The following is a 26,293-nucleotide window of genomic DNA, read 5'->3' as shown; positions in this document are numbered from 1 at the left end:
GTGTACAATTCTTAACAAGAGGCAAAGCCTTCAAGGCTCACGTAAGAAATCGACAAACAGTAACACAAACTCAATCACTCCGTCACACACACACACAGTAAGCATAGGTGACACTGTGCAAGAAAGCGAGACACTAGATCTAGATCTGTCTGTCTGCATGTAGCCTACTTACAGGGACACGACTGCCAACTAGTCTCGGCCCGCTCAAAATAACAATGACCGAGACTTTCAGTAATTCCTTCGCGTGACGTCTAACCCTCTTACGCCATAATGTGACGTCTTCAAATGTTAAAGTTTCTATCACACACACACACACGCACAGACAGAGTTTACCATCGCATAGGCTACACCTACGTGAGCCAAAAAGGGGGTGCTCTGGAAACGAGGGTCTTACATCAGGGGTGGGACTCTTTTGTGATGAAAAAAGAGGAACTCCTTTTTCTCTAGGGGGGTTCGGGGGAGCATGCTCCCCCGACATTTTTTTAAATGGTACATTAAAATCTGTGCAATCTGGTGCATTCTGAGACTAAAATTCAACTCGTTTGGATCAGGTAAATAAGACATTCTCCACACTCCCCCCCCAAGAAAAAACCCACACCCAACCAAACAAAAAACACTTTCACACAACAATGGTAACATTGTACTGGTGCATACTTACTCCATTACTGGCAATAGTATGATCCAAGTGACGCCTCAATGCATTGAAGCTCAAAATGACTATTAGTTATCAGGAGTTTTCAGTCAGCACAATTTAACTCTCAGTGTTCTGTTCCATCTTCACTTCTCTCCATATCATTCAGTCAACAAGTTATAGATACTGTGATGAAATGGGACGCGGAAAAATAGATTACTCCAGCGGAATACGCAAGTTGTGTCCGCGGAAAAGTCCCACCCCTGTAAAATAATGAAGGGACATTTCAAGCTGTAATCAAAAACAGTTTGGCTTGACAACTCACCGGCACACGTTCAGCGACCCAGGCAAAGTTCCTCTTGACGGTCTCCAGAGCCTCAGGTGTGACTGTCTGCAGCTCCCTGTACACCTGTTTGTCTTTCATCAGGCGCCGGTCACCTGACGGCCACAGACGCCAAGAGTCGCTGTCGATCACATCAGCCAACACTAGCTCTCCTGCAGAATAAAAATAAAATTTTAAAAGTTTAAAACACAGGTATCAGATTTCAAAACAAAACCCTTCACAAAAGTTTTATCTTAAACAAAGACGAGGTACAAAGAAAGCCCAGGCAAACAATTCTTTTCTCCTCTCCCATCATTTTAACCTAAAAAAACAAACAAAACAAAACAAAAGCATTTCAGTACATGGTACATTTACTGACAAAACGTCTGCAATAACAAGCTATTTTGAAAGAGAGGGGCAGCTATACTATTTCATTTCTGAGAGTGGTCGAATCCCTCCTTGCAGGTAAAGGGAGACAATCATTCCTGATCCAAATTCTTAATCCCGAAAGAGAAAGTGTGAAGCGAAGTGCTGAGATTATGATCAACTGCAGCATACACACTCTGGTCTATCTCAGTGCTTGGCGACCACACTTATCATTGGGGGAAAGAAACACGCAAATTAGAAATTGCATGAAAACACACCAGTCACAACTGGAGGATAACCCTGCTCAATGACTCTTGAAGACAAAAAAACAAACAAAATTTTTTTTAAATCACACAAAAAAACCAGTTACCCCAGCTTTTGTCCATGTTTTTTGTCAATGTCTTCGACTTGTCGGCATGACACTTCTCTTGTCAAAATATCAGACTCTATTGCTATGCTGAAAACACAATAGCTGTTTGCTGGTGGTTGCATGCTTGTTTCTATAACCCACTGAACATTGACATGGATTACAGGATCCTTTCCTGTGCAGACATGGTCATGTGCTTGCATGTACACACGAAGGAGGATAAGGCGCTAACAGGTCTGGAGAAAGAGAAAATCTCCAGGCGCGGCCGGGACTCAAACCCAGAACCTTCCACATGGAAGGCAGGCGTCTTAACCACATTACCATCACACCCGATCCACCTACCTGTTTGCGGGCAGACGCCAAACTCGATCTTCATGTCAATCAGACTGCATTCGAGCGACGCCCACGATTTCTCCAAGATCTCAAAGACCGTGACGGTGGACTGTGCCAGGATCTGGTAGTCGTCGGCGCCGATCACTCTGCCCCCTGCCTCCAGCTTAGCCATCAACAGCTGCTCCCGCGACCACTGGGGGTCATGGTTGGCGTCGTCCTGGAGGTAGAGTTACAAAAAATGAGTGATGCCTGGCACCTGAGAGAATAAGAAGCACTGAAATGAAGAAGCTGTATTCATTTATATCTAGAACACTTAACGTCTCTTCGTCTTGTTATTAGCATTTTGCCTCATTTGGTTTCCTTAGTGAACCATAGATGTTAGTGGTGTGTGCTCGTGTGTATCAAAGTGATCATACAAAACATGAAAGCAAACAAATAAATAAAGTAAACACTTGTGACAGAAGGGGGGTGAGTCAAAAGAGCCTTAAACTGAATGTCTTAAAACACTGCAAAAAGTCATACAATTGTTTACTTACTTACTGCATGCGCTAGCTGTTCATTAGAAATGCAAACCATTGTAAAAACTGACCCAGTTAAAAATAAAAAACAAGAAAGGTAGGTTGTTGGAACGTTTGTTATTGACAAAATACATTCACAGATATTTCGACCCAACGGTCTTTTAAGTGAACAGACAAACAAATATTCACACAAAACTTATCTTGATAGTTCTATCAGTTTACGTCCACTCGTCAGGAAGCCGAGCGAATAAATGATTGTTGTTTGATTCTGAATTTTGGAATGTTGGCAGTCTCTTTGTTTTTGGATTGACCCAGTTAAAGCCAAAAGTGAAACACTCTTTTTCTGAATCTGAATTAGAATCATTTTGAATCTGAATGTTGCTGAAGCCTTAAGACTATAATACACAACTACTATGTTTCACTGTGTCTCTTTTTCTATTCACGACAACCTCTCCAATATCAAAATATGCAACAGACAATGCAAGTGTCAACTGCCATTATAAAAAAAAAAAGATAATGAAAAACAGAAAATCTACCTTGAAGAACGTCTCCATCTTTGGGGGACAGAAGCGGAATCCCTCCTTGACGCCGGGATGTCGCTTGAGGAACGACCCCGTGGCGACCCTCCGAGTGACCCACTCGATCGGAATCATGTCACATTTCTTGGCAATGAAAGATGTGTCCGTCACACGACGCACATAGTGTGTCTTGATGCCTGTGAAAAAAGTACTCACAGATGCAAAAAACAAACAAAACAAGAGGCGAAGCCTTCAAGGCTCCCGTAAGAAATCGACAAACAGTAACACAAACACATTCACTCCGTCACACATACACACACACAGTAAGCATAGGTGACACGGTGCAAGAGTGGGAGACACTAGATCTAGATCTGTCTGTCTGTAGCCTACTTACGGGGACACGACTGCCAGATGGCCAGATCGACACTGCGCTTCCTCGCGCACACACTGGAAACACCTGTGCAGATTAACCTGTAGGAAATCTCCTTTGGTATCTTCTTTATCTATTTTTCTGGGGCTACGAAACCGAACAATGTGAAATCGTCTTCCCCGAATCGGCGAACTGCAGCTGGGTGAGAACTGTATCTATACCACAATCCTTCACGCGATCTGACTTAACCTTGACCCCTGACCTGGTCTACATACTACACACGACACAAACCAGTCACCTGTTTTTACCCCCCCAAAACCCCCCACCACCCGTTTTCTTTGGATATACACTTTAACTACATACGTGCCGATGAAATGTTGATCATTGTTTCAATACTTTGAAGCTGTTGCTTGGATAATAACCAGGTAAAATTAGTATTTCGGTGTTCAGTCAAATGTTAAAGTTTCTATCACACACATACACACGCACAGACAGACAAAAGTTAGCATCGCATAGGCTACACTTATATACACACGCACAGACAGACAAAAGTTAGCATCGCATAGGCTACACTAACGTGAGCCAAAAACACACACACACCCACACAAAAACAGACAAACTCACAAGCCCCCACCTCTTAAGTGCCATTCTGACCTGCCTGTACTGTGGTCAGAGAAATAAGTGTTTTGCATTTTTGCTGATTGATATTTTGATGTACATGCAGATGCAAAATTAATTTATTAATGGTTTGTGTTTGTGTGTTAGTATGTGTGTGCACGCGAGTGTCAGTAACCAATAGCATGTGATCCAATTAGGGTGGTAGGCGAGAAAAATTGTAATGTATCCACAGCAATTTTACCGGCATTATTCAGCAGTTCAAAGATGGCGCATCCAGTTGCTGTGGATATGGCAGCCTTGCCCTTAAGGTCGTGACTCCTGGCGCCATCACCGGCGGTGATCCTGTCTTTGGATTTCAGCAGCACCTGACCAGGGAAGTCTGGGAGATCGTACACAATCTTCGTCTTCCCCTCGATCACCACTGCCCCCAGCTTCACGTTACCCTCTGACAGAAAAAACAAAAAAATAATGAACAAACAACAGGTTTTGTAATCGTGAATGTGTATTGTTTATCATTTTTATAACGTGTCCATAAGCAGTCTGCTTGTTACCATTCTAAATGTTGTTTTTGTCTGAAACGTGTGTAGAAAGAAAATTAATAAAACATGCTTTAAACCAACAAACAACAACACTGTGGTATGCATGAACAAATAAACAAATTCTTACTGGCAGGAAAAAAATCCAGAGTGCAGCTAACTTGGTAAGTGCTACAGTAAGATAACCTTGTGCATAACCATTTATCCTGGACCGCCAACTAGCTCTCTCTCCGCTCTTTCTCTCTATTACGAGGTAGCGGCCTCTTGCATATGATATATAGGAACCTACGTTTACATGGCCTTTCAGAAATCAGGGGGATGTCATATCCGGTGTCGATTGTAAACATGGACGAAGTTGCCAAGGTAAGTTCTGAAAATGCTAAAATTAACTCAGCTAAAGTGCATATGGAACATGTTTTTCGATGAGTTTTGTTAAGTTTAGTTTGGAGTTTTGGAAAATCCAGCTCATTGTCACCTCCCATTGTCACAAATAACTGGAGCGTGCTTTCTTTTCACTGTCTTCGAATCGCTGGCCTTTCAAACCGGACGCTGAGCGCCCCTGAAAGTCGAGCGTCGTAACCTCGAAGGGTCACGTGACGAGTTGGCGGTCCAGGCTATTTGGTCTATGCCTTGTGTCATCTTCCGGCAGGAAAAAAACGAGAAAATCCACTTAAAATAAAAAGTCACCAACCCATTCTTTAAAGTGTACAATGTAATACAATGCTTAAATTACAGGGGTTCCGTGACCGCTGCCCAAGTAAGGGTACCCCCAAAATCGACTTGACAAAAACATAAGGTACCAATTACAAAATATACTGTTCAAAAAAAGAAACGCATAGCTTGTAATATTTGGTTAATTTAGTTATATGGCTACAAGGATATCCACCAAACTGCAGAAAATGTTTATCTGGTCATCGACCTTTCGTCCATTGCCACAAGTGAGCTCTGCACGTGACGCATGCGTTATCAGTGGCTACAATGTCAAAATTGCTCATTTGGCATGACCACTCGTCATGCTTCAGTGTAATCTCGTGAAACTCGGGGAATATTGAGCTCTCACCATGTCTTCCAAAACCCATAAAAGCGGATTGTTCGCCACAAAGAAATCAGACGACAATTCAGCGACGAAAGATGGCCCGATTGAGCAGAGAAGACCGCCAAATTGCATTGGGTCGTTTACAAGCAGGCCAAAGTCAAAGTGCAATCGCCAGGCACTTCCACGTGTCCCAGAGCACCATCAGTAGACTGTGGGTCAGGTTTCAAGCCACTGGCTCCGTTGCTGACTTGCCACGAGCGGGAAGACCAAGGGCGACAACTGCTGCTCACGACCGCTTCATACGGCTCCGCCACCTCCGGAATCGTTTCCTGTCGGCCTCATCTTCTGTCCAGGCTCTCCCCGGGCCACACCGATTATCGGACCAGACCGTGCGGAACCGCCTGCATGAAGCTGGTTTGAGAGCTCGCAGACCTCACAGAGGAGCTGTCCTCACCCGCCGCCATCGCCAGAACCGAGTGCAGTGGGGCAACCAGCACCTTCGCTGGACCGTCCGGAATCACTGGAGACACTTGTGGTTCAACGACGAGTCCTACTTCCTGCTCCAGCGACATGATGGTCGGAGGAGGGTCTACCGGAGAGTAAACGAAGGTTACGCGCCCAACTGTGTGGATGAGGCACCCGTTCATGGTGGTGGAGGCGTCATGGTGTGGGGGGCGATCAATACCGCTGGAAGGAGCACCCTGGTGCACGTCCAAGGGCGCATAACTGCCCAGCGATACGTGGAGGAAATTCTGCGCCCACACGCCCTTCCTCTTCTGGCTGACCAGGATGCCATATTCCAGCAGGACAACGCTCGCCCGCACACAGCACGACTCACCACCCAGTTCCTCACCGACCACCATGTCCAGGTGCTTCCCTGGCCATCCATGTCGCCAGACATGAACCTGATAGAACACCTCCGGGATGAATTGGACAGACGTGTGCGCAGGCGAGAAGAAGCGCCGGCAAATCACCGCGATCTATTGCAGGCACTTCAGGAGGAGTGGGACACCATCCCACAGCAAGATATCCGGCATCTGATCCAGTCCATGCCCAGAAGGTGCCGGGCAGTTGTTGCTGCTCAAGGCAGTCACACCCCCTACTGACTTGACAGCCTCGGCACCCAATCGTATTGATTGACTGATTGATTTGAAGATGCAAATGAACTGTGTGTGCATTCAACTGTGTCCATACCAAATTTCAAACAAATAATCTAAATATTGGATTTTCTGTTAATTTTTTCGAAAAATAAAACAAATTTGGCAAGTAGCAACTATGCGTTTCTTTTTTTGAACAGTATAGATGAAAATTCAGAATAGGCACAATTAACTTGGCAATTTTTACATGCGAGAAGAAAGCCAAATCAATTATCTATCCAGAACAGGTTGTTTCATTTTGCTATCATGTATATTTCGTGTGTTATGCGCTTCCTACTGATGCAGGTATCCATCACAGTGTGAATAAAGCACTAGGATATCTATGCGGGGAATCTCACGTGACATGTATGTGACTATCCCCCAAATTCGATTTATTCGAAAACGCACTGTGCTGCTGATCGAACTTTGGACCATTAATCCCCCCCAACCTCCCCACTTGGATTCTAGTTTGTGATGATAAATGGTATTTTGACTTTGAAATTAGCTTCGCAAAATATTTCAGTTCATATTCAAGGGATGTAACCGCTCAGTGCGTTTTCGAATAAATCGAATTTGGGGTAAAATTGATCGAATTACATCACAAATCTGCTTCAATTGCAAGATCTTGCCATGATTTTCTCCCTCAAGATAATTGTACAGCTTGAAATCGGCAAAAAAAAAAGTCAGTCTGAAGTTAATTTTACATGTCACGTGAGTATAGGGTGCTGTATTTACTGGCGTGTACGGAGAGGTATATCAAACTAAAACAAAATCGTACATACTCATAGATCGATGTATTTAAAGCTCTGGTCTATTTATGACTTTCCGGGGCTACGAGGTTGAACAATAGGGATAAAATCATGTACAGAATTCTGTACAGCAAACGCTACGCGAAACCCCACCTATACGGCGTGTATGACCTTGAGAGCTTCAGTCAACGCTTGAATTTTGCAGTGGTAACATCCGGTTTGCTCTCTCAGAGCTGAGCATATTTTGTCAAGAAGGATCGAGCAGAAAAAATAAACGACTTGGCAGGGATTCGAACTCAAGGCCTCGGAGCCTCCAAATGTCGGGGCCGATGTCTTAACCGCTAGGCCACTTCACCAGTGTTGTCAACGATAAATTTGATAATTTTATATCATTCTTCGCTTGAATTTCCATTCATGCATTGCAAAAACGAAACATTCGCCATTAAAATTTGCCTTTATTTGCAAACATGTTTCACGGAATCGCAGTACATGTTTACACCGTCATGCTACACGACATTCGCGCCATGCAAATAGCTGCGATATCTCTATTTACAACATGCAAGAAAAATGACAAGAACAGTAATTGAATCTCTCCGAAGCTCTGTGCAGTTGAAAACAGACATCAAAGAAATAGTTATACATGTATTCACTTCTGAACAATGGGCGGATAGAGATATAAATCATGCTGCTTCAAGAATAACATAACATGGATTTATATCAATGTTTTTCCTTCTTTTTCTCATTTGGCGCAGTAGCCTAGTGGTTTGGACATCAGACACGAAGTCTCGAGGTCGAGATTTCAAATTTTCGCCGGGGCGTTTATTTTTTCCCCTTATCTCTCTTGAAGATGAAATATGATCAGTCTTGAGAGAGCAAACCGGATGTTTGAGTGTCAGCTTGAGGGAAATGACTCTTTGCTGATACAGTCGACTCCGGATATTACGTCACCCCTCGGGGGATGTTTTTGAGCGACGTTATACGCGGTGACGCTGTATCCGGTTCATCGGTTATAACGTCACTTTTACGCGCGGGTGATGTTATATCCGGAGTCCAAGAGTTATGTCCCTTTCTAAAGTACTGACTGTTTTAATAAAACTGTGCAGAAATGGAAAGTGCATGCATTAGTGTTGTTTAAAAATTACAACAACATATTGTTGTAAGTTTTAAACTAACTTATTACAATAATCTTTAATTCACTTCCTCATATATAGAATTGTGGACTATTCTCTTCTTTGCATATTTCCAAAACCTGGCTATACCATGAATACAAAATTGTATAGACAACATTTTTCCCGAAATTCGGCAACAGTATCAACGTACAGTGTTGTAGGCTGCATGCTGATTCTGAGACAGGTTGCTAGTGTTGGAGTGTCAAGCTCCGTCTGGTTCCATCGACAATCTCAGTCTTTAATAATAGTGTCCGACGATATTAGCTAAGGACACACACACACACACACATGGCTGTCGTTTATTCATATAATGCTAGATCTTGACATATCCTTGATGTCCGAAGAAATAACAAGTCGCGCAAGGCGAAAATACAACATTTAGTCGAGTAGCTGTCGAACTCACAGAATGAAACTGAACGCAATGCAATCTTTCAGCAAGACTCGTAGCATCGTCAGTCCACCGCTCATGGCAAAGGCAGTGAAATTGACAAGAAGAGCGGGGTAGTAGTTGCGCTGAGAAGGATAGCATGCTTTTCTGTACCTCTCTTCGTTTTAACTTTCTGAGCGTGTTTTTAATCCAAACAGATCTATGTTTTTGGAATCAGGAACCGACAAAGAATAAGACAAAAGTGTTTTTAAATTGATTTCGAAAATTTAATTTTGATAATAATTTTTATTTTTTAATTTTCAGAGCTTGTTTTTAATCCAAATATAACATATTTATATGTGTTTTGAATCAGAAAATGCCTGCCAAACGGTTGTGTGACGTGTCTAGTGTGTTGGCGAAGTGTCTTGTGCTTGTCACTTCTCGCTTTCAGCCCTCACCGCTGGCTAGCACCGTCTGTCCTTTTTAGGACAATGCGAAAAGAGAGCAGAATGCGTCAGTCTCTCCTGCCAGTACAATAACCTCTCCACAACAAGCCCTATGTAGTGCCTCCATCGCGGCGACAGGCGTAAACTGGGTACCGCAAGGCCCCAGGCTAGACTACAAGGACTCGGAGGAGGTTGGCCCCTAGACGTGCGGCATGCGGGCCCACCGGTGTGTGGAAACGCCCAGGTGCCCACGAACCAACCTCCAGCTATGGGTCAAATAGCCGGGCAGGATAGACTCGTCAACCCTGGCAGGCAGCTATCCTAAGAGAAGACCACTCTGAATTCAAAACGAGGGTAGAGGAGGCTCATCATCCATGGAAGGAAACTCGTCTAGGAGAAGGAAAACTCCGAAATGAAACCCACGCAGTCCCTCGAAGACGGAACGGCACTGGCCTTTTTTAGGCGGGGAGCAGACCGGGTGCCTACGCTATCCTCGACAAATGGTTGTGTCATCAACGAATCAACGTGATGGTGTCGTCTTCATGGAATCAGAAAATGATGGAGAATAAGATGAACGTAAATTTGGATCGTTTTATAATTTTTTTTATTTTGTTTTTACAATTTTCAGATTTTTAATGACCAAGGTCATTAATTAATTTTTAAGCCACCAAGCTGAAATGCAATACCGAAGTCCGGGCTTTGTCGAAGATTATTTGACCAAAATTTCAACCAATTTGGTTGAAAAATGAGAGCGTGACAGTGCCGCCTCAACTTTCACGAAAAACCGGATGACGTCATCAGACATTTATCAAAAAAATGAAAAAAAACGTCTGGGGATATCATACCCAGAAACTCTCATGTCAAATTTCATAAAGATCAGTCCAGTAGTTTAGTCTGAATCGCTCTACTCACACACACACACACACACAGACACACATACACCACGACCCTCGTCTCGATTCCCCCCTCTACGTTAAAACATTTAGTCAAAACTTGACTAAATGTAAAAATGACGAGAACTTCATGGGTCCTTATACGTAATTAATGTCTATTTGACTTATATTATTATTATTAACGAAGAAGTTTCTCGTCAACAGCAAAGTGGCTGCCTACCTTTACGCACAATCGTTCTGGTAGTAACAACTTTGGGTTCATAGTTACCCCCTTTCCCCATCCACCGTCTCCACCACATCTAGTGAGCGGGACGTTATACTCGTTAGACTACTACTGTATTATTATCATCATTATAGCGTCACTTGATATAACGTCCATGGCTTTCCAAGTTGAGTCAAAATAGTGCTTTAAGAGTGCAGTATCACTTTTCTCAATTTGTCGGTTCACTGCACTTAATCAAGTTAATGTTTACTTTTACAATTTAGCCTGAGCGACCTACTCAGCCTGTCGACAACGCCCAATTGAAAGTGACGCTCAGCCTCCTCGTCGAGGGCAGTTGTAGTCTGTATTCTACGGACCAAAAAACAAACAAACGTCGTAGTCTGTTCTCATCCTCTCGACCTTCTCCTACTGTCATTTCAATAATCGAGTTTTTTTTTTATATGCGTGATTGAAGGACAGAAGTAGACAGATCCATTCGCACGCGCTCGAGTAACCATGTATGCTCGATATGAAACTTTTTAAAACATTTTTTTTTTAGTTAAAAACAAAGACAGGAACTCACAACACGAATGAAATGGAACATTTTTCTTTTAATTAAAAACCTAGAACACTGAGGAACCTAAGTAAGGAACTCACAAAGCGAAATGAAATGAAACATTTTTCATTACTGACTAAAAACATAGAACAGGAACTCAAAAAACGAAATGAAATAAAACATTTTTCTTTTGATTAAAAACCTCGAACAAGAACTCACAAAACGCATGCAGCAAAAATGATTATGCCTTGAACCTAGTTTTCCTTGGGTCTCTAACAACGGGAAAACGGAAAAACTTGAATACCGTTAACACACAAAACTTGTGACACGTGTAGGGTAAATGAACATGCCTTGACAGTCGTTCACCATGCAAACTGCTGCATATGGGGATTGATATGACGTTATAACCGACATGGATGAGTGACGTTATAACTGGGTGACGTTATATCCGGTGACGTTATATCCGGTGACGTTATATCCGAGGTTAAAATAGTCTTGGAAAGAAGGAATTGAGCCGGGACCGGTGTTTGGGTGACGATATAACGGGGTGACATTATATCCGGCGACGTTATAAACGAAGTAGACTGTAGGTGTTTACCGAAGCCCAAATAGTATACAAGAGAACAATGACAATCTCAATGACCTGATGACAATCATCTCCGGAACAAAACACTCTCATAAGCTAATCTTAGGGGACTTCAACTTTCCAGAGATTAACTGGAACAAGGAGGAATGTGCCTGTAGTGAGAACCATCCAGCAAACAAATTCTACAAGGCAACTAGTCTAAAGACGCATTTCTCTTCCAACAACAGAGTGAACCCACAAGATTTTGTGATGGTCAAAGATCTAGCCTCATTGACTTAGTGCTTGCAAACCGTGAAGAAATGGTCAGGGAAATCAACACTTCAGCCAATCTAGGGAAAAGTGACCATGCGACACTGATTGCTACCTTTACATGTGCTTATCAAAGTAATGAAACAAAGCGCACCCGGTTAGACTACAAGAAAGCAAACTTTCATGACATGAATAAAATGTTGAGTTGAAGTGGACTGGGACAGAGAACTTGAAAACAAATCAGTAAATGAGTCATGGATCATTATCAAAGACAGGATTGACAGGGCAGTCACCAAGTATGTTCCAACCAGAAAAGTATCAGGGAAGAAAAGAAAAAAATGGATGGATGCTAAGGCACTTGAGGCTGTGCGTAAGAAACATAGACTATTCAGGGAATCCAAAGTAAAGGAGGGGGATGACAAGACACCCAGCAAAATTGAAAAGGCCGAAGCAGAAATGAAGAAAGCTGCATACAAGAGAGCTAACAACCAAGCAAGGTGGGCATGCCGAAAGGCAGCCAAAAATCTAGAGACAGAAATAGCGGCTAGCTCAAAGCAAAACCCCAAAGCCTTCTGGTCTTACGTGAAATCCAAAACAAAATGTCGGACTGGAGTGGCAGATCTTAAGAAAACTAATGGCGACAAAACTTCTTCAGACAAGGAAAAGGCGGACGTGCTGAATGAGTTCTTTCAGAGTGTGTTTACCAAAGAAGCAACAGACAATATTCCACCTCCCCCCCCCCCCCCCCCCCACTATGTCTTTGGTAGTGAAGTCCACAACTTTGAGATCACAGTAGCAAAGGTCAATTAGAAACTGCTCTCTGGTTTGAAGACAGATAAGGCACAAGGCCCGGATGGTATCAACCCATGTGTCTTGGCTAAAACAGCTGAGTCTTTAGCATATCCGGTAGCAAGACTATTCAGACTGTCGTTGGAGAACAGTGAGATTCCAGAGGACTGGCGACAAGCTTATGTGACACCGGTTTTCAAGAAAGGTAGTCGAACAGAGCCTAGTAACTATCGTCCGGTCAGCTTGACATGCATCTTATGCAAAGCTATGGAAACCCTTGTCAGAGAGGCAGTAAATGATCACCTGAGGTCAAACAATCTCATCTGTGAGAATCAGCATGGGTTTGTGCAAGGGAGGTCATGTGTGACCCATCTTCTTAAGGCATTGGATGATTGGACAAAGATTCTAGATGAAGGAGGCAGTGTTGACATAGTTTACATGGACTTCATGAAGGCATTCGACACTGTTCCACATGCAAGACTGATCGCGAAGGTTGAACTTGAAGCGCATGGAATTCATGGTAACGTCCTAAACTGGATACGCAACTTTCTAGCGGACAGGCATCAGCAAGTGGTTGTGAACGGTACACATTCAGACAAAGCGCCAGTCACCAGTGGAATCCCTCAGGGAAGTGTATTGGGCCCTCTGCTCTTCACCCTGTATATAAACGACTTGCCTAGCCAAGTCACCAGCTCTGTGAAGCTGTTTGCTGACGACACCAAGCTATATATATACACGTACTGACCTGCCCTCAGGACCTGTTGTCATGCAGGAAGATCTGGACAATCTAAAAGAGTGGTCTGACAACTGGCTCCTCAAGTTCTACCCAAAGAAGTGTAGTGTCCTTAAGCTAGGCAAACAACACACAGAGACCAGCTATCACATGAAAGTCAGAAAGGGAGATCCGAAAGTGGTGAGGAGGTTAGCATCACTCTAGAAGAAAGCGAAACGGAAAAAGACCTTGGTGTACTTGTAGACAATCGCCTGAGTTTCAAGGGACATGTTGCACAAGCAACTGCGAAGGCAAACAAAACCATAGGCATCATCAGGAGATCGTTTGAGCATCTGGATAGGGAGGTGTTTGTACAACTCTACAAGAGTCTTGCCAGGCCAATCCTTGAATATGGACATGCAGTATGGCAACCACAGCAGAAACTGCTGTGCAAGGAAATAGAGGACGTGCAGAGAAGGGCTACCAAACTGATATCGGCTCTCAGTGAGAAAACTTACCCAGAACGACTAGCTATACTCAAACTAACCAGTCTCGAACACAGGCGTCTCCGAGGTGACATGATCGACCTCTACAAGTACATGCATGGGATCCACCACACAGGCAACCCGAATTTCCAGCTGGCCGAAACCAAAGACACTAGAGGAAACAGCCTCAAGTTGTATAAACCATTTTGTAGGCTGAACGTTCGGAGCTGCTTCTTCGCAGAAAGGGTGATTCCTCACTGGAACAGTCTGCCAGAAACAGTTGTGACAGCACCATCAGTGAACAGTTTCAAAGGAAGGCTGGACAATTTCTGGGCAGACAGACCAGAGAAATTCTCGCCAACGTGCTACCAATAACCGCCCGCGCATGCCACCAAAAAAGTGTTATTGGAGTACCATTCGACAGGATCGATGAACAGGCCTAAGGCCTTAAACATCGCAAGTTCAAGTTCAAGTTATCCCTGCAAAATTCAAGCGTTGACTGAAGCTCTCAAGGTCATACACGCCGTATAGGTGGGGTTTCGGGTAGCGTTTGCTGTACAGAATTCTGTACATGATTGTATCCCTATTTTTCAACCTCGTAGCCCCGGAAAGTCATAAATAGACCACAGCTTTAAAAGTGTTACGCAACTATACCGTTCATTGTTATTTCCCGCTGTTGGATAGAATTTATTTCAAACCACTCTAGCCTTTAAAATTGCATGTTATACACTTAATACAGTTTAGAAGCCTATCTCTTGCTGCAGCTTGGCTCTTTAACCAGCTTGCATATTACGTAACCACGAACAGCAGAAGTGTTGTCCGTCTTCAAGTTGAACAGGGGTGGTCTCAAAGGAAAGATTACGCTGTGAACAAATCAGCGTTGCGCCTTTTGTCTTTCACTACTCAATCAGCTCAGTAAAAAATAAATCCAAAACAGCTGTGCTGAAATACTCATTCAAAATTCTGTTAATTCTAACAACAAAGCTTGTGTCGTGTTCAATTGTATCACTCGGGAAAGACAGGCTGAGGCTCAGTAATTTCTCGACTGCCACACTACAGTACTCCTCGGATAAGGTGACCCCCGTTGGGACCAAAAAAAATCGTGATCTTATCCGAGGGACACCTCACACGTTAACCGATCCTCGGATAAGATCAATTTCAGTAGAAAAAATTGATCTTATCCGAGGAGATCAGAGTTTAGTTTGAGGCCCCATAAAAGACTTCCCGCCAATTGAAAGTCAATGACGTGATAATGGGCAGATCCAGAGAGAGACACACACTGACACAGAGACCATCGGCTGCATTAGAGAGAGAGAGAGAGCGAGAGAGAGAGAGAGGAGGTGAGGTAAGACAGACAGACATAGAAAGAGAAGAGAGACACAGACAAACTGATCATGACAGACAGAGATAAAGAGAGGAGACGGAGAGAGAGACAGAGTTAACAAGTCGCGTAAGGCAAAATTACTACATTTAGTCAAGCTGTGGAACTCACAGAATAAAACTGAAAGCACTGCATTTTTTCACAATGACCGTAGTCCGCCGCTAGTGCATAACGGAGTGAAACTGACGAGCCTGTTCAGCGCGGTAGTGGTTTCGCTGTGCTGCATAGCATGCTTTTCTGTACCTCTCTTCGTTTTAACTTTCTGAGCGTGTTTTTAATCCAAACATATCATATCTATATGTTTTTGGAATCAGGAACCGACAAGGAATAAAATGAAATTGTTTTTAAATCGATTTCGGAAATTTAATTTTGATCATAATTTTTATATTTTTAATTTTCAGAGCTTGTTTTTAATCCAAATATAACATCTTTATATGTTTTTGGAATCAGGAAATGATGTAGAATAAAATGAACGTAAATTTGGATCGTTTTATATAAAAAAAGAATTTATTACAATTTTCAGATTTTAATGACCAAAGTCATTAATTAATTTTTAAGCCACCAAGCTGAAATGCAATACCAAAGTCCGGCCTTCGTCGAAGATTGCTTTACAAAAATGTCAATCAATTTTATTAAAAAATGAGGGTGTGACAGTGCCGCCTCAACTTTTACAAAAAGCCGGATATGACGTCATCAAAAGTATTTATCGAAAAAAAGAAAAAACTGTCCGGGGATATCATTCCCAGGAACTCTGTCAAATTTCATAAAGATCGGTCAAGTAGTTTGGTCTGAATCGTTCTACACACACACACGCACACGCACACAGACACAGACACCACGACCCTCGTCTCGATTCCCCCTCTATGTTAAACATTTAGTCAAAACTTGATTAAATGTAAAAAGAGAGAGAGAGAGAGAGAGAGAGAGAGAGAGATTGGAGGCTGAGAGAGAGAAAGAGACATGATAGAAGAGAGATAGAGATGGCCAGACTGGGGGCAAAGATAGAGAGAAAGAGAGAGAGGAGAGGGGTCGGAGACTCAGAGTGAGAGACAGACAGACAGACAGAAACAGAGACCATGAGAGAAGAGAGAGAGAGGGGGAACGAAAGAGAGAGAGAAAGAGAGAGAGAGAGCTTCCAAATATCTCAAATCTTGAACAATGTCTTTTATTTTGGCCTAAAATTGGCACTACTCAAATATCGCTTATGACATGCATTACAACATGAGGTCAATTCTAGCCTTATGCCTCTGCAGAAGGGGAGCACACTGCAGTTGCATCTGTCATCATCCACGGGTCTCACTCTGTCAAAGTGGTTTCCGTTGGCAATTTGATTGGTTCAGCGACTTTTTTGGCGGGAACTATTTTCCAAGTTTTATTTGCGAAAGATTTCCTCATCCTTCTCTCTGGGTTACATTTGTGCGTCACTTCTCTTTTGATGTCATTATGGAGAAAAAAAAAACTCTGTCAAGGCCACAGGAGCTTGTATCCAACCACCGGTCGATAATTATTTACTCCTTATTCATACAGTCTACTAGTACTATTTACTACTTATTATTTATTTATTAATAAATAGTAGTAGTAAGGATAAGCATGCAGCAGTAAATGATAAGCATGCAGGAGTAAATAATTATCGACCGGTGGTTGGATACAAGCTCCTGTGGCCAAGGCCGCAAAATTGGGAGATTTTTTCCGTTTCAGTTTCGCTTGATGGTGGTCTTCTGCATTTAGAGACCAGGGTCACCTAAAAAGAGGTGTTCCCATATCCGAGGTTACGGTAAGCGAGGTTTTCTTAAGAAGGCTTTAGGTCGGGACCAACACCCTGATTGATGTTATCAGAGGTGTGACCTTAAACGGTAGTGACGTTAACCGGGGAGTACTGTATACGTGTTGATGCAATTTCAGTCTGCTGTCAACATGTAAGCGTGCAAAATATGCTGCATGTTATTATATAACGTTAAAGGTTATTAAGCGAGTAAACCAACAAACCTGTCATCGTCAAACAACAGCAGAAGCGAACAAAATAAAATCGTCGGAGAACAGAACACGTGCGTTGACACCGCTGCTCGGGACAGTTTGCTTCTGTGTGTACTGTCCTCAAGCCAATAGAGGTCTGCCTATAATACAAGAACACCAGCACATTAGAATAAACAGCTATCGCTTGTGTATCTTATATGAATAGCAAAAAATTCGGTCGTTGATTAAATCGAACGAACGACGACTAACTGCTTTCAGACAGAAACGCGCGTAAAGCGTGAATGAAAAAAATAGTCCACCGGTGCACCGGAAGGCCAATGACACTAAAACCACGTGTTACCACAGTAGTGAAAGGAGCTAAACAAGGGCAGTGTAGTGTACTTCACTGTTAAAAAAAAATCAATAAGCTTTCAGCTCAGCCAGTTTTATCAGGTAAACATGTTTGTGTTCATTCTCTTTTGCGCACCATTTTTTAGTATGGTGTTTTGACATGTTTACGTTTCTGGGAAGTCGAGATATCAGCCTGGGGAGGAGGGAGGGGGTGACACAATTTTTGCAGAGTAGTAAACACCGTAAACACGGGTAAAGAAAACAAGACTTGTTGTGCAGTTGTCAGTTTCATCATCTATAGTCACGTACGCGTGCAGTTGAGTTACATGGACTGGAGGGGGTTCATGGTTAATGGGTGATGGGTGGGTCAATAAAAGGACAGAGCCAAAGACTGCGAGCATCAAAGTGCAACAAGCATTGAAGTTGTATTTTGTGTCATCAATCCCGCAGGAATCTTTTTACAGAGGGCGGTGCGTTCTTACTTTGTGTTAATTGTTATTAATTTAGATTTGTATTAGGTGCAATGAGTTTGTGCACGGAGAGAAATTTTGTGTGGCCGTGTTCTTTTGATGTTAGACATTTGTAGGAGCCTGTTCAAGTTTCCTAGTATTAGTGTTACTGTTAGCATTGGTACGGTACTGGTAGTCAGACAGAAACAATTCAGTTTGCTGTCAACATGTAAGCGTGCAAAATATGCTGCATGTTATTATATATATATATACACATATATATATATATAACGTTAAAGGTTATTAAGCGAGTAAACCAACAAACCTGTCATCGTCAAACAACAGCAGAAGCGAACAAAATAAAATCGTCGGAGAACAGAACAATTTTAAATGTGTCAAGCGCAAAGACCATAATTGTAAAGTTATGATGTTGCGCTATATAAATGCTCATTTATTATTATTATTGTGTCATAATGGAGGAGTTTAAGCTTTAAAAGTATTCTTTTTTAATTGATGAAACTGATCACTCATAGACTTTTGCTGAACTTGAAGTTTATACTAAATGTTGATCACTTTATGTCAGTACATATTATTGCCTACAGGTGCATGCAGAAGACTAAATGGAGTGATTAAAGCATTGGTGAAGAGAATTAAGCTTCCAGAAGCTGTCAGGTATAACGCAAATGTTATCAGGTGTAGTTCCAAGTCCATTTCACGATTTCACTGGAGGCTCTAATTTCACAAATGAATTGGGTTTTTTCCATCCCAGCACAATACTGTCAATAGACAGAATATAGAGCATTTTATCTTAACAGTAACTTCCCAGCCTTTCTCACCGTTAGAACGTTTTTCTAAGATGAAGAATTAACTTACCAGCATACAGGAAGCTTAGGTACTGCCTAGCACTGAAAGAAAAACACGTTGTTTTCTTGCAAATTTAATTTGTATTTTTTCCATCTTTTTTATTTAATTTTTTTAATTTTAAGTTTCTAGCAAATTTACTTTATTGAGAATAATAACAACACCAAAGACTTTCTAGTTGTACATTTAATTTTGTCAACTAGAAATCTAGCATCCACACAGTGAAAACAGAATGTCAGACGCGGAAGCAGACGTTAGTGTGGATGACTACGGTCTGCGAGAGGCGTGCGGTCTGTTTGGTTGCGTTGCCAACGCCAGGGGGGGTGTGCCGTCAGATCTGGACGTCTCCCACACCCTTCACATGGGGCTGGTTGGGGTGCAACACAGGTAAGGATCTTCATCTTCATTTGTTTAGCGACCACAATCGTCATCGATTATTCTGCTGTGTTTTTTTAATTCTTTTTTGTGTGCATGCTGGATATTTTGTGTTTCTGTAATCCACCGAACTCTGACATGGATGACAGGATCTTTTCCGTGCGTACTTGGTCTTGTGCTTGCGTCTTCACACGAAGGGGGATAGGGCACTAACAGGTCAGTACATAAGTTGACCTGGGAAATCAGAAAAATCTCCACCCTGAACCCACAAGGATTTGAACACCCAACCTTCCGCATAGGACCTAGGTGGCTGATGTCTTATCCACTAGACAACTGCGTCTGTCATTAGGATAAGGATATGGTTTCATATCTAGTCCTGTGAGGTTACTATGGAAATTGGGGCTGCTTTCTCACTTGGGAAAGTGAGCTGCCATGCAGTACGGTGCTTATTTCCCTGTAAAAAAATTTTTTCCAACACGTGCGTTTTCGTGTTTCCAAGCCCTGAAACTTTCGCTGTGAGTTTGGGATCTTTATTGTGCACATGCGTGCACACATCGGGGGGGGGGGGGGGGTGTGTGTTCAGACACCGAGGAGAGTCTGCACAAAGTTGACTGTGGGAAATTAATCCCTTGCCTAACGTGGGGATCGAACCCATGCCGATGGCGACAACTGATTTTGAAGCCAGCACCGCTACCGACTGGGCTATATCCCCACGCAAGCATGTTTTAATAAACAATGTTCCGAAATAACTCTGTATGGGTTGTGAAAGAGTGAATAACCTGGCTTTTAGGCCTAAAAAAAAAATAGGTGTGGTTTTTTGGGGCCGACCCTATAACTTTTTATTACATTTGTCACAAAACAAAAACAACAAAAAAGTAAACGAGTGCAGAAAACGCAATGAAAGCGAAAGCGTCCGAGTCGCACACTTATTTCCCTGTCAAGTAGGTTTAATTTGTACACAGAAAAAAAGTGATTGCCTACCTTCCTACCCTATTTTTTGAGTCACTTGAGAAAAAGTGACTCTATGTAATCGGTCAGTGTTAGTCTGTCCGGCCGGCCGGCTGGCCGGCCGGCCGTCCGTAGACACCACCTTAACGTTGGACTTTTCTCGGAAACTATCAAAGCGATCGGGCTCATATTTTGTTTAGTCGTGACCTCCAATGACCTCTACACTTTTAACGATGGTTTCGTTGACCTTTGACCTTTTTCAAGGTCACAGGTCAGCGTCAAAGGAAAAATTAGACATTTTATATCTTTGACAAAGTTCATCGGATGTGATTGAAACTTTGTAGGATTATTCTTTACATCAAAGTATTTACATCTGTAGCCTTTTACGAACGTTATCAGAAAAACAAGGGAGATAACTAGCCTTTTCTGTTCGGCAACACACAACTTAACGTTGGGCTTTTCTCGGAAACTATAAAAGTGACCGGGCTCAAATTTTATGTGAACGTGACTCATTGTGTTGTGAATAGCAATTTCTTCCTGTCCATCTGATGCCTCATATAATATTCAGAACTGCGAAAGTGACTCGATCGAGCGTTTGCTCTTCTTGTTTGGCTATGTTACCGTAACCACACCTATTATTTTTTTTGGCCTTGGTGAGACAAATAATCCTTGTCCGCATTTTGTCTGACACACCCCTTGCAAGTGATTGGTCTGTGGATTGAAAAAAGTTGAGGATTTGTATGTGTTTGTTCTGGGTTACGTCTGTTCGGTTTGTTTGGTACATTGTATCCCAGTAAATAATACATTTTGTGCATAAAGAAATAATTGTTAAAGATTTGTGGACATTTTTTTTGTTTTCAAAATAAAGTATTTAAAGTAGTTTGAGTTACATTTTCTGATTTTTCCCCTTTTTGCTAATTTTTGTTGTTGTGGAAATTAACTATAACTTTATTTTTGGCAATGTTGGTAGTTTGTCCTGTAGATTGATATATATATATATATTATTGTTTTTTCATGTTCTCAAACTGTGGTTTGGACATATCAATCTTTGCTGTATTTTGCAGGGGTCAGGAAAGTGCCGGAATTGTGACGTCATTCGGGACACCAAACGCACCGTTTTGTATCAAGAAGTGTATGGGGCTCGTCAACAACGCATTCTGTGATGAAGATCTGAAGAAACTGAGAGGAAATATTGGCATTGGTGAGTTTTTCTTTTTTCCTTTATTTACTACTGGGCGTCTGTTGCGTGTGCTTTTTGTTGTCTTTTGTGTTCTTGTTTTTCCTGATGAAGCTTTCATAAGCGAAAATTCGTATCATCCTGTGTTGTTCTTGTATTGGTGAGTACAGTAATCCTTTGTTTTTACATTTAGTCAAGTTTTGACAAAATGTTTTAACATAGAGGGGGAATCGAGACGAGGGTCGTGATGTGTGTGTGTGTCTGTCTGTCTGTGCGTGTGTGTGTGTAGAGCAATTCAGACCAAACTACTGGACCGATCTTTATGAAGTTTGACATGAGAGTTCCTGGGAATGATATCCCCGGACGTTTTTTTCGTTTTTTCGATAAATACCTTTGATGACGTCATATCCGGCTTTTTGTAAAAGTTGAGGCGGCACTGTCACACCCTCATTTTTCAATCAAATTGATTGAAATTTTGGCCAAGCAATCTTCGACGAAGGTCGGACCTCGGTATTACATTTCAGCTTGGTGGCTTAAAAATTAATTAATGACTTTGGTCATTAAAAATCTGAAAATTGTAAAAAAAAAATTAAAAAATTATAAAACGATCCAAATTTACGTTCATCTTATTCTTTATCATTTTCTGATTCCAAAAACATATAAATATGTTATATTTGGATTAAAAACAAGCTCTGAAAATTAAAAATATAAAAATTATGATCAAAATTAAATTTTCGAAACCAATTTAAAAACACTTTCATCTTATTCCTTGTCGGTTCCTGATTCCAAAAACATATAGATATGATATGGTTGAATTAAAAACACGCTCAGAAAGTTAAAACGAAGAGAGGTACAGAAAAGCGTGCTATCCTTCTCAGCGCAACTACTACCCCGCTCTGCTTGTCAATGTCTCTGCCTTTGCCACGAGCGGTGGACTTACGATGCTACGAGTACATGTATACGGTCTTGCTGAAAAATTGCATTGCGTTCAGTTTCATTCTGTGAGTTCGACAGCTTGACAAATGTTGTATTTTCGCCTTACGCGACTTGTTTAACTTTACTACTGAGCTTTCCTGTACATTGTAATGTAAACGAAAAATACCAAATGTAATGCAATGACTTCATTCCTATTCAGTGTTTTGTTTGGGCTGTGTTTTTACTGTTAAGGAGCTGAACATTTCCTGCAATGTACGGCCCCCGGCGTGAGCGGACACCTGACATGTACGGACACATTTGCTCGGCATGGAGTGTTTTCCTTCTATATTTGCCCCCCCTTAAACGGACACCTGCAAAACGTGGACGCGGACACTCATTTTCGGTCCCAACAGCAGGTCATACCTCCAATGTACGGACAGACCATCGTCAAATTTTCATCACAACAAAATCGATAACAGAGCAGTCCGGCTCTTGGTACAAAGATCACAGCCGCAATGGTGTGATGACAGTCACTGATAACTTGAGTGCACGTGTACCCATCGTGTGTCTGTGTGTAACCTCTTTCATTGACAAGATACTCTTGTTTCCCCTCAGCCTTGACCAGTGAGTCGGGTTGCCTAATCTATGAACCCTTCAGTTGTCTTGCTTTGTCAAAAGTTACATACGACACAGTCAACTGGTTTTGCTCTGAGTGAACAGTGCAGCTGGCCTCTCTGGCCACAGCCCCCAACAGTACATGGCTGGAGGGAGTGAGAGAGAGAAAGGGGGGGGGGGGTGGAGGGTTAGCTGGCTAAACTCTGTGGGGTGTCCGGTGTCACCGCATGTCAGCAGGAAGAGCATTGGAGAGAAATAGAGAGGTGTACTCTTCCACACAATTTCCAAGCATCAGTTGTCACGGCTTGGGGTTGGCATTAGTGAGGGAGAGTGGGAGCTGTGTTATGTACAGTGTATTTCCGACTGAAGAGTGAAAAGTCACTGCCATGCCACATGATCGGCATGCAGTCAATAAAGCCAGACAAGAAACAAATAAATTACTTGATTATGACATGCAGCTCTATCTGCTGCTATTTATTCAAACTGGTTTTCAAGCTTATTCTTGCAAAGCATGTGCACACGCTCCTCTGTGCTGTGTTTGTGTGGCTGCTTTCGTATGTCAGTGCATGGTGAGTGTGTTCACTGCCTTGAGGATTTATTTTATCTCTTCTTTTCAACACTTTTCATACAAATCCTTTTTACAGAACGTTTAAAGAAGTATTAGGAGTTTATTGTTATTGTTTAGTAGCCACAAGAAGTGATTAGCATAGACTCAATCCTGTTGTTTGTGTGTCTCTGTGTGAGTGTATGGGGGAGGGGGTGGTGTGGTCACCCCTCCCGTGACCGGACACCTGCAATGTACGGACAGTTTTGCTATGGCCCAAGGGTGTCCGTTCATGAGAGGGACTGCTGTAATACTATACTATCCCTGGTTCAGAAATGGCTAAGTTTTAGCTTTTTCTTATTTCTGCATTGCATTTGCAGGTCACACACGATACTCGACACAGGGCGACTCAGACCATGTGAACATTCAGCCCTTTGTCGTTGAGACGCTTCAAGGTCGCATTGCCGTGGCACACAATGGGGAACTGGTCAACGCAAAATCCCTCAAAAAAAGGGTAAGGCTTGTTTCAGCTTCCCTATGCTGACCACTACTAACAACCTTAATACAGTCGAAATCGCTTAAGACGAATCACTGGGGATCGGAAAAAAAGTTCGTCTTAACCAAAATTCGTATTAAGAAAATTGATTGATTTTTTTTTATTTTTTATTTTTTTTTTTTTAAGTCTTGTACATTTTATGGTGTTTCAATTTGTTTCTTTCGCAACTTTCATGCTGCTTCACGTTTAGACAATAAAGTGACATATTCAGGTACATGTTCATGTGTGTCTCATGTTGAGTGATGATTGTTGAGTTTGAGTGAGAGTGAGCACACAGATGTTTCATCCAGTTGTTACGTTTTTGGTCACACACACGCACACACTGACACTGTCCACATTCGCGGTGTTCCTATCATTTGTCCGGAATCACTTACCTTGGCGACGGGTAGCAAACCTTGGCCAATTTAGTTTTTTTTTGTTTTGTTGCAACATGATGTTCAAATCCAAATCGATAGCACTGACTGACTGATAAACTATCGCGAACCGGCGAACGCAAACGTTGAGAGTGTGGTTTCCAAGGGAAACCACTCTGGCATCTATATTTTTTGGCAATGGCGTCCGTTCAAAACATTGATGTTTCGTTTTTGGTATTCGCGAAGGAAATAAACGTCAGTCAGTCATTCATGTTCAGTGTCTGAGCTATCAATCACTTTGATTCTAAATTTGAAATTGTTTTGTGAGTACAGTGTAATCAGTTTAACTTTATTCAGTGATCGGTTGAGCAATGGTTCAAGCAGTCGACGCAAGGGAAGACTTTGACACATGTATTCAAACTTCTCAAATTCCCATGATATGTCGATCTCGGGACGAGTTTAAAGATTTCGTCATAAGCGTGAGTAAATTACAGACATTATGCATGCTTGGGAATCCAAAAAGTGCTCGTTATAAGCATAAATTCGTTACAAAGAATTCATTTTAAGCATGAAGAAAGAGGTATTCAGTTGGGAACTTAAAACTAATACGTTATAAGTCAAAATTCGTAACTAGCGTGTTCGTTTTAAGTGGGTTCGACTGTAGTTGAGTATTACTTCAGAGAGAAGTTAACTTGTGTGGTTGTGTAGCTAATTGGATTTTTTTTAAACACTTTTATTATACTATAAGCAGTTGTCTATACTAACATATATATACAACTGCACACAATCTGATACATATAAAGACGAAGCTGCTTAAATATAACCCATCTAGTTCGATTTTTTTTTGTTAGCTATTTCATAAAGCCCCTGTGATTTTACACATGGCCAGCATTTTATTTTAAACAGTTTCGACTGCAAAACATTCATGAATAAAACTTTTTAAAAAAGGGCAGACTTTTGTATATTTTCAAGTCAAGACAGTGAAGTATGTGGTTTTTCACTTTTTCCCCTTGTTTACTGTTTTTTGGCTTATGCATTATGTTAATAGTAAGATAATGCTCTGACAGTTTCTGTGTGTTGTGAGGACATAAGGCACATACAGGCGAATTTATTTAAACTGGCGGAAATCTGTGCGGTATAAAGAAAGCCCTCACTTTCTCCTGTTCTGGAAGGGGTCATTGGTTTTTAAAACGACAAGGGTAACTCCTGTTTTGCTTTCATTTAGCACACACGCATGGCATGTAAATGATACGAATAAACAAACAGTGTGTGCAGATCGACACATTCACTTTGCATTGTGCTTGCTGTGCATTTTTAACTTTGCAGTGATACTTGAAATCAGTGTCGAGTTCTTTTTCTGGGTTTATTTTGTTGTCGTTGTTGAAGACTTTTCTTTATTTTTATTTTTGTATGTGCTTGTAGAAATTGCTTTTATTTTCTGCTACCTCTTTTACTCTGTGTGCTAATTATATCTTGCTTGAGTTCTGTTGCCTAACTGGTGTAATTGTTAATTTGACACTGAAAAAAAGTCAAACGAAGATGAAAATGCACAGTAAAAGGACAGGCGGCAGTTTAATGTCATGTGGTTTTGAGGGTATGTTAATCTGTTTCTGGCTGTGCTGCCATGTAGAGTATGGGATATTAAGGTACAGTATTATACAAGTCAACATTTTAGAGCCTATCTACCCTGTCATTTTAATTTTAATCAGAGGGTATGCTCTGTTTCTATAATTAATAATATGCATAGGGCAAGAGCTGTTCAGTTTGATGTGAGTCGACAAAATAAAAGTAAAAATTTAAAAAAACATTTTGAGAACTGTCTACCCTTAATTTACACAGGTCATCAGTTCATTTAATTGTT

At 41.8% G+C, this 26,293-nt stretch overlaps 2 protein-coding genes across 7 annotated transcripts in view; one reads left to right on the top strand and one right to left on the bottom strand.

Annotated features, from left to right (window-relative positions):
• Nucleotides 1-17,479, bottom strand: part of LOC138968667 (multifunctional protein ADE2-like) — a 24,470-nt gene extending 6,991 nt beyond the window's left edge. Inside the window, exons 1-5 of the mRNA XM_070341265.1 lie at nt 17,322-17,479; nt 4,285-4,488; nt 3,074-3,252; nt 2,029-2,236; nt 957-1,126 (exon numbers count right to left, since the gene is read on the bottom strand). Coding sequence (XP_070197366.1) covers nt 957-1,126; nt 2,029-2,236; nt 3,074-3,252; nt 4,285-4,488; nt 17,322-17,328 — 768 coding nt within the window. The 5' untranslated portion in view covers nt 17,329-17,479. The remainder of the gene's footprint in view (nt 1-956; nt 1,127-2,028; nt 2,237-3,073; nt 3,253-4,284; nt 4,489-17,321) is intronic.
• The window catches only part of LOC138968664 (amidophosphoribosyltransferase-like), a 50,480-nt gene continuing 41,137 nt past the window's right edge, over nt 16,951-26,293 (top strand). For 2 of the 6 annotated variants that reach the window (XM_070341263.1, XM_070341258.1), the window contains exons 1-4: nt 17,970-18,109; nt 19,153-19,336; nt 21,337-21,473; nt 23,904-24,037. In XM_070341263.1, the coding sequence (XP_070197364.1) occupies nt 19,182-19,336; nt 21,337-21,473; nt 23,904-24,037 (426 nt within the window). In that variant the 5' untranslated portion in view covers nt 17,970-18,109; nt 19,153-19,181. Of the gene's footprint in view, nt 17,110-17,634; nt 17,742-17,969; nt 18,110-18,690; nt 18,761-19,152; nt 19,337-21,336; nt 21,474-23,903; nt 24,038-26,293 lie in introns of those variants that run through there. The other 4 variants (XM_070341261.1, XM_070341260.1, XM_070341259.1 and 1 more) reach the window with 4 other exon arrangements.

The sequence above is a fragment of the Littorina saxatilis genome, linkage group LG6, assembly GCF_037325665.1.
Source record: "Littorina saxatilis isolate snail1 linkage group LG6, US_GU_Lsax_2.0, whole genome shotgun sequence".
Classification (NCBI taxonomy): domain Eukaryota; kingdom Metazoa; phylum Mollusca; class Gastropoda; order Littorinimorpha; family Littorinidae; genus Littorina; species Littorina saxatilis.
Note: the sequence above shows the minus strand (reverse complement) of the source record. Positions and strands in the feature narration are given on the sequence as shown.